The 17,531-nt window shown below is 37.0% G+C and overlaps 1 protein-coding gene across 5 annotated transcripts in view; it reads right to left on the reverse strand.

Annotated features, from left to right (window-relative positions):
• SESTD1 (SEC14 and spectrin domain containing 1) overlaps positions 1-17,531 on the reverse strand; it is a 151,332-nt gene that overhangs the window by 91,849 nt on the left and 41,952 nt on the right. For all 5 annotated transcript variants that reach the window (XM_061185440.1, XM_061185474.1, XM_061185467.1 and 2 more), the window contains 2 exons: positions 4,584-4,675; positions 1,393-1,501 (listed from right to left, as the gene is read on the reverse strand). In XM_061185440.1, the coding sequence (XP_061041423.1) occupies positions 1,393-1,501; positions 4,584-4,638 (164 nt within the window). In that variant the 5' untranslated portion in view covers positions 4,639-4,675. The remainder of the gene's footprint in view (positions 1-1,392; positions 1,502-4,583; positions 4,676-17,531) is intronic.

Raw genomic sequence — 17,531 nt, forward strand, 5'->3', positions numbered from 1 at the left:
CAATTCCCTCAACTGTAAAATAAGGCAGTTGGTTCAGATGGTCTCTAAGTTCCCTGAACGCTTTTAACCATCTGTGAATCCATGAATATTTTTTTCATAATTTGTTAGCTATATGTTTAACTAGTGTCATTTACCTAAAAAGCAGTTCATTATCTAATGATGAATAATACAAATTGGCAATCAGCAGCTCAGAGAATTAGCAAGGTTATTCAGTACTAATACACTGTGAAGTCTGATAACTCTCCTTTCCAGAAAGTAAAAAAACTGAAAATTTTTACTTTAAGACCTCTATTTTCCCAATATTGAAAAAACATTCAGCAACAGAATCATTATATTATACACCAATATTGGAAGCAGATGTGATTAAAGTCAGTTGTTCTAAAACATAATTTTAACCCTGTATTCTTCAAGGTGGTTTAAAATGAAATAATCTATTATGTCAATAATGCAAATATAGGAAAAGGATACAAAGAATTGTTTGCTCTGACTTAAATGTTTAAAATTCACTATTTCGAGCTTAAGAGCATTATGTAAGAGATAGTTTTGTTCCTTTTACCACCTCTATATTTTACAAACACACACACAAAAATCTGCCCTCATTCCTGCACTTTGCTGCAGTGGTTTGCAAATGTGACTGCATATTAGAATTATCTGGGAAGCTTAAAGAATTATTTTTAAAGTCTGATGAGCAGTCCTCCCAAAAACAATTGGATCAGACTCTCTGGAGGTGGACCCACAAGCATTAAAATTTTGGAAAAAATCTCCAGATGATTCTAATGTGCAGTCAGACTTCAGCCCCCAAATATCACATGTGGGAAAGGAAGTTGGGGAGGGGGCTTTTCTGTTCTTGTTGTTGAAATGATGGGTAGGCTCAAGCAAATACAAAGGTTTAAGTTTTGTCTTTACCAAAGAAATATAAAAATTAAAAATCCAATGATCTTTGGATTAAAATATAAACATTTTTTGCATTTTTTAAAAATAAAAATATGTTTTAAACTCCAAATACCTTTCATTCAATATATTAAAACATACAGATGTATTTATATCTATATAGTGAAAGAGCTACCTAAATACAAGAGCTTTCTACTGAATTCACTTTTCTAAGTTTTCTCAAATTACATGGTATATAGACAGATGCTCAATCTTTGCATTCCTTAAAAGTTGACAGTATATACATTTTAGAAATCGGTATCATTTAGTGCATCAAGAATATAAAATGTCTTTATTTTATCTGCTGTGGCATCATATATTATTGATTCTCGTGTTTTCAATTATAATTTCACTGCTAATAAAAGCAGATAAGATAGCAAAGTATACTTTAACAATAGCAGGAATCATTTGTAAGTAAATGAAAACATACTGAAATTTAAGAAAAGACACCTTTAGAGTCACCTTGGAATGCTGAGTAGGTAGTCTAAGGTGACACTCAGCTCATCCATATTTGTCTGTTCCAGGCATAATGGAATTGTCAGAATGAGGCCACTTCGTCTGTCCTTTCCTCCTATTAAAGAAAAATATATATAAATTTAACATGTAAGAGATATTAGAGCACTAAATGAATTATATATATTTGCATCCAATGTTACTAAAACAATTACAAGTTTAAGACATCAGTAAAGAACAATCTAATGGCTGTTTATTTTATATACTATAAATGTTTATAGTAGTACAGCAAAATTATACAAAATTTAGAAAAAATAAGAGGAAAAAAATTCACCAATGAAATCTTAACTTAAACATAGCAATTCTCATTTTGTTTAATTTCTTCCATTTAGTCTGCTTCTGATTGTAATCAATTCATCAAACACCTATTGTGTGCCTAGCACAGTAAGCATTTGCAAGTAAAATAACATAAATTTCTTATCAACCTAGGAAGGAAAACTTTAAATCATAAGAAATAACAGTATGAAATATGACAGTTTATTTGCTAGGCTGTGTTGTGCAAAATAAATAAAATATTATAAAAAGGGATTTAGAAAATTGAGAAAATGATAAGAGCTATAATAAATGTAAAAAACTTCATAGAAAAGTTAAAACTTAAGAAAAATGAATAGAATTTATAAACCAAGTCAAAAGAGCATTCCGTGATGAGGAATGATCTGAGTTAACTCACAAAGGTCAGACAGGCATTCTTTGTTCATGAGGCAATAAAGGGAAAGCCCTGTCCAGCTGAGAAGAGTGCACGGGACCTGGATATAGAAGTCTGAAAGCCAGGAAGTGGAATGCACTTACATTTCATGGATGTTCAAGTTCTCTTCGATTTTCCATAAGCATTAAAATATAACTAGTACTTTTATACACACACAGCTTCTTTGAAAGCTCCCCACATGATTGATTTTCACACTGAAGTCCATCTTTTGACCCAACTGACATTTATGGCAATTTTAGAAACTTAAAAGCCAGCAAATACTAAAGGAAACAATTTTATATGATCTCTATCACTAAAAACTTAAAGGACTGAATTGAAAAAAAATGATTCCTATGAATAACATGGATGCAATTCACAAGGTACCAACCATAAATGATCTTTTATCAGATTAACCATGTAAATTACTGTTATTCAACCACTTTGTTTAATCTCAATAAATGGCAATGTCAAATGGTTCAACTTAATCGATAATCAATAGTGACTTCAACTGCAAATGTTGTTTTGTTTAGAATACAGGTTTTATCTTTTTTTTAATAGACTGCAACCATGGTTTTCAAACTGTATCCCCTGAATGATTTTGTTGGTTTGAGAAGTTTTTCTCTATTATTAAAAAAGTTTGAAAATTACTGGTTGAAATAATTAACGGTCAAGAGCAAGTCAAGAGGAATTGGGTTCAGAGAAGTCTCATTTTCTCCTCAAAAATCGCTAAGCCCTGCATTAAACCAAACTGCAAAAAGGTTCATATCTGAACTGCAGCACTCTGACCCACTGTGAAATTGTCTGCAGAGCACAGGTCTAACATACAGGATTACATTTAACCTCATGCCCTCAGCTTTCACTAAGGGACAATAAAATAATCACCAGTGTAGATGCAAAAGAAGGCAGATGTCAAGAAGAAAAAGACTTTCAAGATAGTATGGTCACCAGGGTCAAATGCTGCACAGAGACAAGTAAAATAAGAATGCAAAAATGTCACTGATAAAGATTTTTTTTAAATAGTAATATCCACTCTTGGCAACAGTATGGGCAAACTGGCTTTTTTTTTTTAATTGAAGTATAGTTGATTTACAGTGTTTCAGATGTACAGCAAAGTGATTCAGTTATACACATACATATATATCTATTCTCCTTCAGATTCTTTTCCATTATAGGTTATTACAAAATATTGAATATAGTTCCCTGTGCTATACAGTAGGTCCTTGTTGTTTATATATTTCATATTTAGTAGTGTTTATCTGTTAATCCTAAATTCCAAATTTACCCCTCCGCTCTTTCCCTTTGGGTAACCATAAGTTTGTTTTCTATGTCTGTGGGTCTATTTCTGTTTTCAAACATGCATTTTCATACACTGGTGGGAGAAACAACAATTGACACAATATTCTTATAGGGCAATCTGACAAAACCTTTAAATGTAAATGTAAATTCTCTTTAATACTTCCAGTTATAGGAATTTATACTGCTGAACTTGTACAAAATGCACAAACTGTGAATAAGAACATTTCCTACAGTATCATTCACATCATAAAAAAATAGAGAGAAAACGTAAGTGTCAACTGGTAAGGGAAGAAGTTTTTTTAAAAAAGAAAATACATATTAAATAAAGAACTAATATTACTAGTGGAATTCAATATCTTATTTTCTCCTGTATAATGTACACTAGAAAAACATGCCAATTTACAGAAAGATACAATATACATTGAAAAGGACATTAGTAGCCTAAATATCAAGACAATTCTGATGGGACCTAAAGAGTATAAGAGAGAAAAAGCAAGACAATATAACTTAAATAATCTTCAATAGGTGGGTCACAGTACCTATTCTAAAGCATGTGAAAATGTACTCAATGGTCCAAAATTCTAGAAGATTGCTACACCCAGCGTCACCACTGCTTTCACACTAGTAACATATCTCGAAGCTTCTCTTTGACTCTTCTTAGTCAATGCAGACTTTGGGTTAATAATGGAAGGTAAATTCAAGCCTTATAACCAAATTCGAGCAGTAAAAAGTGAAAACCATGTAATTTATATTTCATAACTCCCCCTCATAGGAAGATGGAAGACAAAAGCTAGGATGGGATATCACAAAAATGAATTACTCTATATTTCAGAAACAATACTTTAGATGCTGGTTAGTCAATTATTCTCAGCCTGTATTAATTATTTCATTTTTATATGAGAAGTGAGATGTCATGACATCTACCTTGTAGAGGTCACTTAATCAAATTACAGAACAGAATAAAAATTGGCTGCCAAGCACCAACAGTGACAGAGTTGGCTTGCACTGCTATCCATTCTGAGTAAAAGGTATCTCAGAAATACGTTTAAAACAAAACCTTCAGAGAAAAATGAAATGCCTTTCTACCAAACTTATCAAAGAAAAAAAGATTAAACAAATTTATACATCAAACACTTCCAATTTTAAGAAGAAAACATACCTGAAAGGAAGGCTAGTTTTTTCTTCAGAATGGGTAATATTACTGAGGCCTCCATTTTACTCCAGTAAACTTCCTCCAGTAAATTTTCCTTTCTGAAAACACAGAAAGTTAAATGTCAACTACAAGATAATAATTACTCTATGAAATATATACAGGCATACCTCATTTTATTATACTTCACTATATTGTGTCGTTTACAAATTGAAGGCTTGTGGCAACCCTGCATTAAGCAAGTCTACTGCTCATTTTTCCACCAGCATTTGCTCATTTCGTGTTTCTGCGTCACATTTTGGTAATTCTTGCAATATTTCAAACTTTCTATTATTATATTTGTTATGGTGGTCTGTGATCAGTGATCCTTGATGTTACCACTGCAAAAAGGTTACAACCCACTGAAGGCTCAGATGATGGTTAGCATTTTTTAGCAATAAAATACTTTTAATTAAGGTATGTACACTGTTTTTTTACACATAATGTTATTGCACACTTAACAGACTACAGTATTACATAAACATAACTTTTATTTGTACTGGGAAACCAAAAAATTCATGTGACTTGCTTTATTGCAGTATTTACTGTGGTCGTCTGCAACCGAACCAGCAGTATCTCTGAGGTATGCCTATACTTACGGCTTACGCAGGGTTTCTCAATCTCAGAATTACGGACATTTTGAGTCAGATTATTTATTCTTTTTTGTAAGGAGTTGTCCTGTGCCTTGTAGAATATTTAGCAGCATCCCTGGCCTCTACCCACTAGAATACTAATACCATTCCCCCTTCCCAGTTGTGACAACCAAATGTCTCTAGACACTGCCAAATATCCTCTGGCAGGCAAAATCACAGCTAGTTGAGAATCACTGGCTTAACTGTTTTTCGGAGCAATGCTCTTGGGCTAGAACAGTGCATGGTACATAGCAGTAACTCAATAAATTATTTGTTGAAAAAAGGAATGAATCAATTAATCAAACTTGCAATATTCTATTACTCTCATTATTTACGCAGCTTAATTCCAAATATCTGATTCTTTCAGATCCACTATTAAGTGGCTTTCTCTCACTTCTCATATTTTTGCTTCCCCATAACACATGATAACTCACCTTATCCTCATGTTTACCTCAAGTTACTTCCCAATACACTATTTCAATTTTTGTCCTCACTGTTAACTGTCTCTATCTCTCCACATTTTATATTTTAAATTTGCCAGGGAAAAATCTGATTAGCCTAGTTGATCTTTTTGTACCAAGGCATAATTCACTGATCTTGGTTTAGTTTTCTAGTGTCCACTCAGGTACCCCCAGGGGTTATGGAAAATACAAAATGGGACTATCCATACAGCAAGGGCTAAGAGCAAGACAGTTTGCTTTAAATGGGAGCTTTGGCATGGCAGGCATCTGTATGCTTGGCCAGCCCAATATACCATCAAAGCAGGATTTTAAGAAAAGCAGGACCTTCAAAACAAAACAGAACAAGAAAATCAAAGGTTCAATTATATTAGCCACCTAAACTTAGTTTCATGTCTGAGAGAGTATTCTCCATCACATTTAACCCTCCTTCCCTTGTCCCACCTCATACCCACACACCATCACTATATAGTGTCAGCTCCTTGGAGGACACTGTAAAATTGCATTGCATTTAGTGAAAGTATATTCTTTTATAAACAGCCCCCTGTTTTTTTATTGAGCTATAACTGACATAGAAAATTATATTAGTTTCAGGTGTACAGTATGATTTGATACTTGTATATATTGTGAAATGATCACCACAATAAATCTAGTTAACATCCACTACTATAAAGAGTTGCAAAAATTTTTTTCTTGTGATGAGAACTGTTAAGACCTACTCTCTTAGGTCTTTCAAATATGCAATACAGTGTTATTAACTACAGTAATCAGAAAGCATACTCTCTTGAAAATAATTTTCCAGCAGAGCAGAAAATGTGACTTACTTATTCAGCAAATACTTGCTATGAACCTATCCCATTTCAAGCACTGTGCTTTCAGCTGGAGCTAAAAACTCAAGTCACAGCCTTGCCCTGAAGAAAATGTAGTCTTTTGAAAAAAATCCCAGATTACTTGGAAAAAAAAGATGTAGTCTTATTACTTGTCAGATAATGACTACATAAGCAAGACTACTTAAAGAAGTATATTATTTTACAGCTTTTGTATATACAACTAAAAAAAAAATCACTACTATTTGTATATATCTACAAAAGAAAACATGTTGTCAAAGTAAATATGATATATTCTCTTCAAGTTTTATCCTTGAATATTTGTTTGCAATTTGTTCATTCATTTTTGTTCTACATCAGCCCAGGCTAACATACAATTAGTAGGAAGAATGAGGGAAAAGCTCATGTTTTACATGTTTAACCTAAAATAGTAGCACTTCATGTTTCCAGATCAGTATCTTGACCTGATGAGTTTTTTCTCCAGCACTACAAGAACCAGACAGTTCAGACTCACGTCTAAGCTCCCTTCTCTGGTGACCAGCTTGTCAAAGACCAGATGTAAAAGTCTGATAATGATGATTAAGAAAGTTAACATTTACCAAGTGTTTACTACAAGGCATACATTGTTCTAAATGACTTACTTGTATTAATTTAATCACTCCTTACAACATTTCTATGAGATTACTACTATTATTAACCCCATTTTATAGAAAAGTAAACTGGGGCTGAGAGAGATTAAATGTGGCCCAACATCTCAAAGCTAGTAAGTGGGGAAGTTAGGATTCACAACCAGGCAATCTGGTTCCAGTAAAGATGTTCTCATATCACATGATCAGCTTACCAATAAAACAGCCCTGAAAATATCCAGTGACATCTGGCCAATTGAACAAGATGGAGTTCTAGCTTTTGCATTATCGGTGCAAATGTCAACACAGTGAAAGGGGCATTAATAAGAATTATTATTAAAATAGTTTTGAACTCACGGACCCCCCGAAACCTAGTAACAAGAGAACTGCTGATCTAGGCTGTCAATGGGATGCTCCAGACAACTTCTCAACTGCCTTTGTGTCCTTCCTATTTTCTGAGCCTATTTCTCCATCCTTCTCATAAATTCTGAGTTATATAACATCCTTCTAATGAACCCCTTTCTGTTTAGGTTTTAGCTAGAGCAGCCTTCTCTTTTAGTCAATGGAGAAACTTAATTGGTACAGGAAGCAAAACTGTAATTCAGAGTTTGGTAGGTCATATCTGCAATCACTCAGCACCGCTGCTTCTTCTTTGTAGGTTTTTTTTTTTCCCCCAATCTGTTGCCATTTATTCTGAATGAAAATGTCCAGCAGTACACTGAGGGTTAAGCCTTGTCACAATAAAACCTAATTAACCAGTACCCAAGAAAAAAGAACCTCTGGAATTCCTAAGGCATAAGAAATGATAGCTGCAGGTAACCCTTTGAATAATATCTGTGTTATCCAAGCTTTGCAAGTCAGGTTATCAATTTTATGCCAGCAAGTGCCAAATTTTTCACCACTGTGTTCTCCACATACTTAAAGTGCAAAAGGGAGATGGTTTCAATCTCTGGTCTAGATTTACCTTGGCAAACTATAGTATCCAGAAGCAATCTTACATTTCTTCACTGTCTCCTGAGACACAGATGCTCTTTCCAAACTTTCCATGACTTCACAAAACCACCTCAGCACGGCAAAATACTAATTTTTTTTAATCCAACAGCCTTTTTTTTTTTTAAAGAACATTTTGAAAGTGATGAAAAAAGTAATTTAAAGTAATGAGAAATATAGATTTTTGGCTGTGTGGGCCAATATCAAATGAATTGATGAATAAAATGTGAAGCAGTCAAGAGATGAAAGCTGTAATGTTTACTCTTCACATCTTCCTCCCTTCTACAGTCCCCTTTACATCAATCTCTTTCATTGTTATCATAAAAGAGATGGGTAATAAAAAGTAATGATTACTGTACTACTAGTTACAATTAAATGTGGTTTTGCAAAAGTCATTTGTTTTCCATTTTTCAAGTCATTAGCACAGCCATAAGAAAAAAAATCTGCCTATTTCTAGTTATCTTATATAGTTCATAGAATAAAGTAATGTACAAAACACACAAAATAAAGAGAAAATCCTGCAAAATACAACACAGCCATCCACTACCATCACCACAATAAATGTTAAATGACATGAGGTACCTGCTCATGCTCTTCTCCAGTGGGTAGATATAGATCATTATTTTTCACAAGAAGCTTGCTCAACCTAAATATATCTGAGTGAATTATATTCTCAAACAAGGAATAAAGTCAGTGGCAGACATATACCTGATATGAATCAATGGAAAGTGACAAGGAAAACACGTTTTTTAAAAAATTTGCCAAATGAAGCAGGCCAAAAAATGGCAGAAAATTCAACAATTCACAACATGCTTAACACAAACATGTCATATTTCATATATGGCTATTTAAGACGACCTAATTTAAGTCACGATTTATTATACGTAAAAGAGGCAAAAAGCTAGAGTTTATAGCAGGTGAGGTGCCTTGGAAACTGGTGAATATAAAGGAAAATGTGCAACCATGACTGCATGTTGCTTTCAACCAAAAGCAAGAAACAGCAAAGTAAATTAACATCGTTTCTAGGTGCAAAATAAACCCTACCTAAAAACAAAATCCTACGTTAGGGATGATGAATTCTGAGAAATTCTGAAAAATGTAAGGAGACTAGGTTTCAACGGATATTTGTATCTATCTTCTAGTTTGAACATCTTTCTCAAGATCTTGAAGAGTTAAAAGAGGAAAACTGGGGCAACTAAGTAGTTAGAGACCAAGTCCTATTTATCTTTACATTTATTTACTCATTCATTCACTCATTTAACAAATCTACAACAAGCACCTACTAGATCGAGTCAAGGCGAGGCGCTGGATATATTTGGCATTCAAAAAATATCTGATTAATGAATGGATAAATGAACGAACAAATGAACAAACATATGAGACCAACAGTAAAGTGAAACACATACCCTAGGAAACGTAACATTATCACAACTACCTGCCAGTCAACACCCTGTGGTGTGATCATAGACCACGCGTGCATACTTCTCCTTCAAAGCGGCTCCTCCCAGCTCCTTCTACTGGGACACTCTCCCACGGATCCAGCCGCTACATAAATCACTGGATGCCGGAGGAAGGCAGGTCTATGGTGATGGTAAGGGGGACCTCAATGGGTGCTACCGATGGGCAGCCGTTAGAGGGCAGCAGAGGATGTGTTTAAGGAGCAGGAAAAGAGAATTGCAGGCCTTTTAATCAAGACTGGGCAAATTACACTTCATAAGAGACTGTAATTGATGATATGAGTGGGTACACTGGAACTCCTCTCTCAATGAGTATAAATCAACCAGTTTATTTGGAAAATTTAGTTAGATTCTTCGAAGAGGCATTTTTAACAACCAGTGAAAACCCATTAAGATAGCCTAAGGCTAACTAAATCATCTCTAATGAGTCTACATCATGTAGACACATAATGGCAATGAACAAAATCAGAATGCAGGCTCCTCAGCCCTGCGTTTTCAGAAGAAATACTATAGCTGTCCTTAAATTCAGATTAGAAATACCTTCAACTATTGTGACAGAGCAAGAGCAATCCTAGAGGAAAACAAACAAGCACACATCGGTACTCACTACTACCTAACTGGGCTCGTCACACTATGTATCCATATATAAAATTATGCAGAAATAAACATTACTCAACTTTAGGAAAATATATCAGTAAAGCAGATCAACAGTTGAAAATATGTCATTTTTTTATTATTGTAGGTGCCAGTGTATGATTACTAATCTGGTTTTACAATAACATTGACAGTTCTAAATGAAAGAAAAACAATCCTTTTGGACAGACTTTAAATGAAAATGATAAAATAATTATTAACTTTCATCAAAATACAGATCTATCCAAAACAGTAATTCTTCTAAATAAAATTGAAAGCTGAAATATCAAGTATTTTACAGATGGATCAGGACCTAGTTTATTCAGTGAGGGAGGGAGGAAGGAAACAGAAAGAGAAAGTTCTGAGGTTTCTATGAAAATATAATCTACCTTGAAAGACAAGAAAATTCTATATTAAAGGTCCAATGGGACATGAAAAGTCCTACACTGTAATTAAATGTCAAAAATTCAAAAGCTTATGGTAATGATAGCCTACCACTTAAAAATCCTTTTCAAAAACAATATAAGCAACTACCCCTACATCACCCTCCCTGCCCTGCCTCCTCTCCACAGGAGCCAGACACCAATTTCTACAAAGTCAAAGGGAAGTCAGTTCTTTAAGGATTTCCCCACCTCTCTAGCTAGTCTACCAAACCCTTAGCAGCAGCAAACTTTCATTTTTGAAGGTCCAGCTTCAAGAAGTCCTTTACTCCATGACTTTTTCAAATCTTTGGCTTTTCTTGTCTGTGTTAATTTATAGATAAATCCTCCTTCACCAAAATTGGGGCAGCAAAAGGAAAAAGGAACATTGCTTTAGAGAAGTGAATCAGGCTGATGCAATTCCAGTAAGGTAAAGATATTTCTGGCATCCCCAGCTATAGAGTACCCTATAGCTAGAGCTTCTTCACCTGCTGTCAGAGCTCTCTGAGGTGAGCTCTCTTCCTGCACGACTTCTGCATCTGAGTATTGCACTGAGCTCCAAGAAGCCTGGACTGCTTCCTTCCCCAGGGCAATGGATGTGTCCACTGAGTTCACCTGCCTGGGTACAGGTCTTCCTCCATCATCAGGGGAAGCACGTGATAACTTCACAAACTCATGGTCTTATTTCTAGATCCCAGCCTCTCTTGACCTGCTGTAGGTGTCTCCTCCCTTCCTCTTTATCTCACAATTTCTCTGGGTCATCACTAAACCTGTTCTCTACTGACCTTTATCCTAGAAAGAAATGTTCCTCCTCTACACTTGGCAAAGACATACATGCCTTTCATTGAGCTAATCTCAGGCTAAATCTAATTCAGACATATAATAGTCTAATGGATTTGAACAGAAGTTCATATGTATCATCAGGTTCCTAATTCTAAATAACTGGCATACAAATTAATTTTTAGTATCAAATTGTTTATATGTTGGATACCACACATATACAAAAGAGTACTTTTGTTCAAATGAAATAATATATATATAAAACATGAATTAAGACTTTGGTACTATTAAGTTTTTTTGTTTATATAATGAAAATATTTGGTATATACCAAACACCACACTGGAAAAAAAGTTAAAAATATAGTACAAAAGAAAGTTTAAAAAATTCAAGCTAACTAAAGAGACAGAAAACTGCTCAAAAAAATGGAAATTATTATGGCATTACCCAAGCAGAAAGAAGCCAGTGGAACATGTGAAAGTTGTCTTCCATCAGATTAAGTCCATTTAAAAAAACCATGTATTGGGGGCTTCCCTGGTGGCGCAGTGGTTGAGAATCTGCCTGCCAATGCAGGGGACACGGGTTCGAGCCCTGGTCTGGGAAGATCCCACATGCCGCGGAGCAACTGGGTCCGTGAGCCACAACTACTGAGCCTGCGCGTCTGGAGCCTGTGCTCCGCAACAAGAGAGGCCGCGATAGTGAGAGGCCCGCACACCGCGATGAAGAGTGGCCCCCGCTCGCCGCAACTAGAGAAAGCCCTCGCACGGAAACGAAGACCCAGCACAGACATAAATAAATAAATTAATTAAAAAAAAAAAAAGCCATGTATATTATAATGTATTTTTGAGGTAAAACTACAAAAACAATACTGAACATACTGCAAATCCTTTAACTTGTTCAGTAACTAAAATGTCACATCACAATCACATGGAACAAAGTAATATAAGACATACGGAAAACTGTGAACCAGTACCTGTTATCCCTCAGAAGGACTGTTAGCAATACTAGATATCCTTCCCAAGCAAAGTCCTCCCCCACTGAAGACCTTTCTGCCATGGGGTTCTGTTTCAAAGAGTTGTTCTCCCTGAAAGGCAGTCTGGTGCAGTGGTAAACATCATGGTCTTAGAGCCAGGGTGTGACTCTGAGGCAGCCACTTACTAGCTAGGTGGTTTGGGCAATTCCTTTACTTTCTTTTATGGGCATAATCACCGAACCCACAGGACCCAGGATTAGGCGAGCTAATGTATGTATAGTGTTTAGTATACTTCAGAATGTTAAACACTCAATAAGTGGTACCTATTATTAGCAGCTAAATTCTCCTTCCTCCACCAATTACTAGCTTACTACCACTGATTCTCCACGAAGGCCACAGCCAAAGCATTCCCACTAAGGCCTTCTTGGTCCAACATACTAAAATGGGCACAAACATATTACACATAGCTTAATACATCTTGGCATTTTTTTATGTTCCAAGAATATTATTTCATCCTCAGAACAACATATAATTATATTAATATCCCCTTTTTTTTCTGATGAGAAGACTGGGGCACAGAGAAATTAAATAATTTGCCCAAGGTCATACAGAAATTAATAGATTTATAACCAGGGATTTAGAACCATGGAGAGCATCTACTTCAATGTTTTCATTTTATTAATAAGGAAACTGTCTTAGTACATTTGGGCTGTTATAATAAAAATATCATAGATTGAATGGCTTATAAACAACAGAAGTTTATTTCTCACATTTCCATTCAGGCTGCTACAATGAAAATACCATAAAGTGGGTAAATAAAAGAAATAAATAAATAAAACAAATTTATTTCCCACAGTTCTGGAGGCTGGGAAGTCCAAGATCAAGGCACAGGCAGATTCAGTGTCTGGTAACGGCCCACTTCCTGGTCCTCAGAGAGCCATCTTCTACATTTGTCCTTACATGGTAGTAGGACAAGGGAGCTCTCCGGGGCCTCAATACTAATCACCTCCTAAGGCCCCATCCAAATACCATCAACTGGGGATTAGTTTTCAACATATGAATTCTGGGGGGATACAAATATTCAATCTAGAGCAGAAACTGAGATCTACAGACATAGATTTACCCTTCTAAGGCCACATAGCACGTGAGTACTAACATGAAACTCAGACTCCTAAAACCCTGCACAGAGCTTCTCTCGACTATATTGTCACATAATAAAATCAAAATTAAAAACACATGAATAGGGAGGGAGGGGCAAGATGGCGGAAGAGTAAGACGCGGAGATCACCTTCCTCCCCACAGATACATGAGAAATACATCTACACGTGGAACTGCTCCTACAGAACACCCACTGAACGCTGGCAGAAGACGTCAGACCTCCCAAAAGGCAAGAAAATCCCCACGTACTTGGGTAGGGCAAAAGAAAAAAGAAATAACAGAGACAAAAGAATAGGGACGGGACCTGCACCAGTGGGAGGGAGCTGTGAAGGAGGAAAGGTTTCCACACACTAGGAAGCCCCTTCGTGGGCAGAGACTGCGGGTAGCAGAGGGGGGAAGCTTCGGAGCCACGGAGGAGAGCGCACCCACATTGGTGCGGAGGGCAAAGCGGAGATTCCCGCACAGAGGAGCGGTGCCGACCAGCACTCACCAGCCCGAGAGGCTTGTCTGCTCAGCCGCCGGGGCGGGCGGGGCCTGGGAGCTGGGGCTCGGGCTTCGGTGCTAGCCGGGAGGGAGTCCGGGAAAAAGACTGCAGCTGCCAAAGAGGCAAGAGAATTTTTCTTGCCTCTTTGTTTCGCGGCGTGCAAGGAGAGGGGATTCAGAGCGCCACTTAAACGAACTCCAGAGACGGGCGCGAGCCGCGGCTATCAGCGCGGACCCCAGAGACGGGCATGGGACACTAAGGCTGCTACTGCCGCCACCAAACAGCCTGTGGGCGAGCACAGGTCATTCTCCACACCGCCCCTCCCGGGAGCCTGTGCAGCCCGCCACGGCCAGGCTCCTGTGATCCGGGGACAACTTCCCCGGGAGAGCGCACGGCGCGCCTCAGGCTGCTGCAACGTCACGCCGGCTTCTGCCGCCGCAGGCTCGCCCCGCCTCCTCCGTACCGCTCCCTCCCCCCGGCCTGACTGAGCCAGAGCCCCCGAATCAGCTGCTCCTTTAACCCCGTTCTGTCTGGGCGGGGAACAGACGCCCTCAGGGGACCTACATGCAGAGGCGGGTCCAAATCCAAAGCTGAACCCCGGGAGCTGTACGAACAAAGAAGAGAAAGGGAAATCTCTCCCAGCAGCCTCAGAAGCAGCGGATTAAAGCTCCACAAACAACTTGATGTGCCTGCATCTGTTGAATACCTGAATAGACAACGAATCATCCCAAATTTAGGAGATGAACTTTGGGAGCAGGATATATTAACTTTTCCCCTTTTCCTTTTTTTTGTGAGTGTAGATGTGTATGCTTCTGGGTGAGATTTTGTCTGTATAGCTTTGCTCTCACCGTTAGTCCTAGGGTTAGGTCCGTCCGTTTTTTTTTTTGGCTTAAAAAAATTTTTTTTCCCTAATAAATGTTTTCTTAATAATTTTTTCCTTATTTTCTATTTTAAAAAAAATTTTTAATAAGTTTTTTCATATTTTTTATTTTAAAAAATTAAAAAAATTTTTTTCTTAATAAATTTTTTCTACATAATTTTTTTCTTATTTTTAGTATAAAAAATTAATAAATCTATTTTTAAAAATTAAAAAAATTTTTTTTCTTAATAAATTTACTCTTAATAATTTTTTTTCTTATTTTTTATTATAATTGCTTTATTTTATTTTATTTTATTTTATTTTACTTTATTTTATCCTCTTTTTTTCTTTCTTTCCATTTTTTCTCCCTTTTATTCTGAGCCGTGTGGATGAAAGGCTCTTGGTGCTCCAGCCAGGCATCAGGGCTGTGCCTCTGAGGTGGGAGAGCCAACTTCAGGACACTGGTCCACAAGAGACCTCCCAGCTCCACGTAATACCAAACGGCGAAAATCTCTCACAGATCTCCATCTCAACATCAAGACCCAGCTTCACTCAACGACCAGCAAGCTACAGTGCTGGACACCCTATGCCAAACAACTAGCAAGAGAGGAACACAGCCCCATCCATTAACAGAGAGGCTGCCTAAAATCATAATAAGGCCACAGACACCCCAAAACACACCACCAGACGTGGACGAACCCACCAGAAAGACAACATCCAGCCTCATCCACCAGAACACAGGCACTAGCTCCCTCCACCAGGAAACCTACACAACCCACTGAACCAACCTTAGCCACTGGGGACAGATACCAAAAACAACGGGAACTACGAACCTGCAGCCTGTGAAAAGGAGACCCCAAACACAGTAAGATAAGCAAAATGAGAAGACAGAAAAACACACAGCAGATGAAGGAGCAGGGTCAAAACACACCAGACCTAACAAATGAAGAGGAAATAGGTAGTCTACCTGAAAAAGAATTCAGAATAATGATAGTAAGGATGATCCAAAGTCTTGGAAATAGAATAGACAAAATGCAAGAAACATTTAACAAGGACGTAGAAGAACTAAAGAGGAATCAAGAAACGATGACAAGCACAATAAATGAAATTAAAAATACTCTAGATGGGATCAATAGCAGAATAACTGAGGCAGAAGAACGGATAAGTGACCTGGAAGATAAAATGGTGGAAATAACTACTGCAGACCAGAATAAAGAGAAAAGAATGAAAAGAACTGAGGACAGTCTCAGAGACCTCTGGGACAACATTAAACGCACCAACATTCGAATTATAGGGGTCCCAGAAGAAGAAGAGAAAAAGAAAGGGACTGAGAAAATATTTGAAGAGATTATAGTTGAAAACTTCCCTAATATGGGAAAGGAAATAGTTAATCAAGTCCTGGAAGCACAGAGAGTCCCATACAGGATAAATCCAAGGAGAAACACACCAAGACACATATTAATCAAACTATCAAAAATTAAATATAAAGAAAACATATTAAAAGCAGCAAGGGAAAAACAACAGATAACACACAAGGGCATCCCCATAAGGTTAACAGCTGATCTTTCAGCAGAAACGCTGCAAGCCAGAAGGGAGTGGCAGGATATACTTAAAGTGATGAAGGAGAAAAACCTACAACCAAGATTACTCTACCCAGCAAGGATCTCATTCAGATTTGATGGAGAAATTAAAACCTTTACAGACAAGCAAAAGCTGAGAGAGTTCAGCACCACCAAACCAGCTTTACAACAAATGCTAAAGGAACTTCTCTAGGCAAGAAACACAAGAGAAGGAAAACACCTACAATAACAAACCCAAAACATTTAAGAAAATGGGAATAGGAACATACATATCGATAATTACCTTAAATGTAAATGGATTAAATGCTCCCACCAAAAGACACAGACTGGCTGAATGGATACAAAAACAAGACCCATATATATGCTGTCTACAAGAGACCCACTTCAGACCTAGAGACACATACAGACTGAAAGTGAGGGGATGGAAAAAGATATTCCATGCAAATGGAAATCAAAAGAAAGCTGGAGTAGCAATTCTCATATCAGACAAAATAGACTTTAAAATAAAGACAATTACAAGAGACAAAGACGGACACTATATAATGATCAAGGGATCGATCCAAGAGGAAGGTATAACAATTGTAAATATTTATGCACCCAACATAGGAGCACCTCAATACATAAGGCAAATACTAACAGCCATAAAAGGGGAAATCGACAGTAACACAATCATAGTAGGGGACTTTAACACCCCACTTTCACCAATGGACAGATCATCCAAAATGAAAATAAATAAGGAAACACAAGCTTTAAATGATACATTAAACAAGATGGACTTAATTGATATTTATAGGACATTCCACCCAAAAACAACAGAATACACATTTTTCTCAAGTGCTCATGGAACATTCTCCAGGATAGATCATATCTTGGGTCACAAATCAAGCCTTGGTAAATTTAAAAAAATTGAAATCGTATCAAGTATCTTTTCCGACCACAACGCTATGAGACTAGATATCAATTACAGGAAAAGATCTGTAAAAAATACAAACACATGGAGGCTACACAATACACTACTAAATAACGAAGTGATCACTGAAGAAA

Source organism: Eubalaena glacialis, chromosome 1 (assembly GCF_028564815.1).
Source record: "Eubalaena glacialis isolate mEubGla1 chromosome 1, mEubGla1.1.hap2.+ XY, whole genome shotgun sequence".
NCBI classification, from domain to species: domain Eukaryota; kingdom Metazoa; phylum Chordata; class Mammalia; order Artiodactyla; family Balaenidae; genus Eubalaena; species Eubalaena glacialis.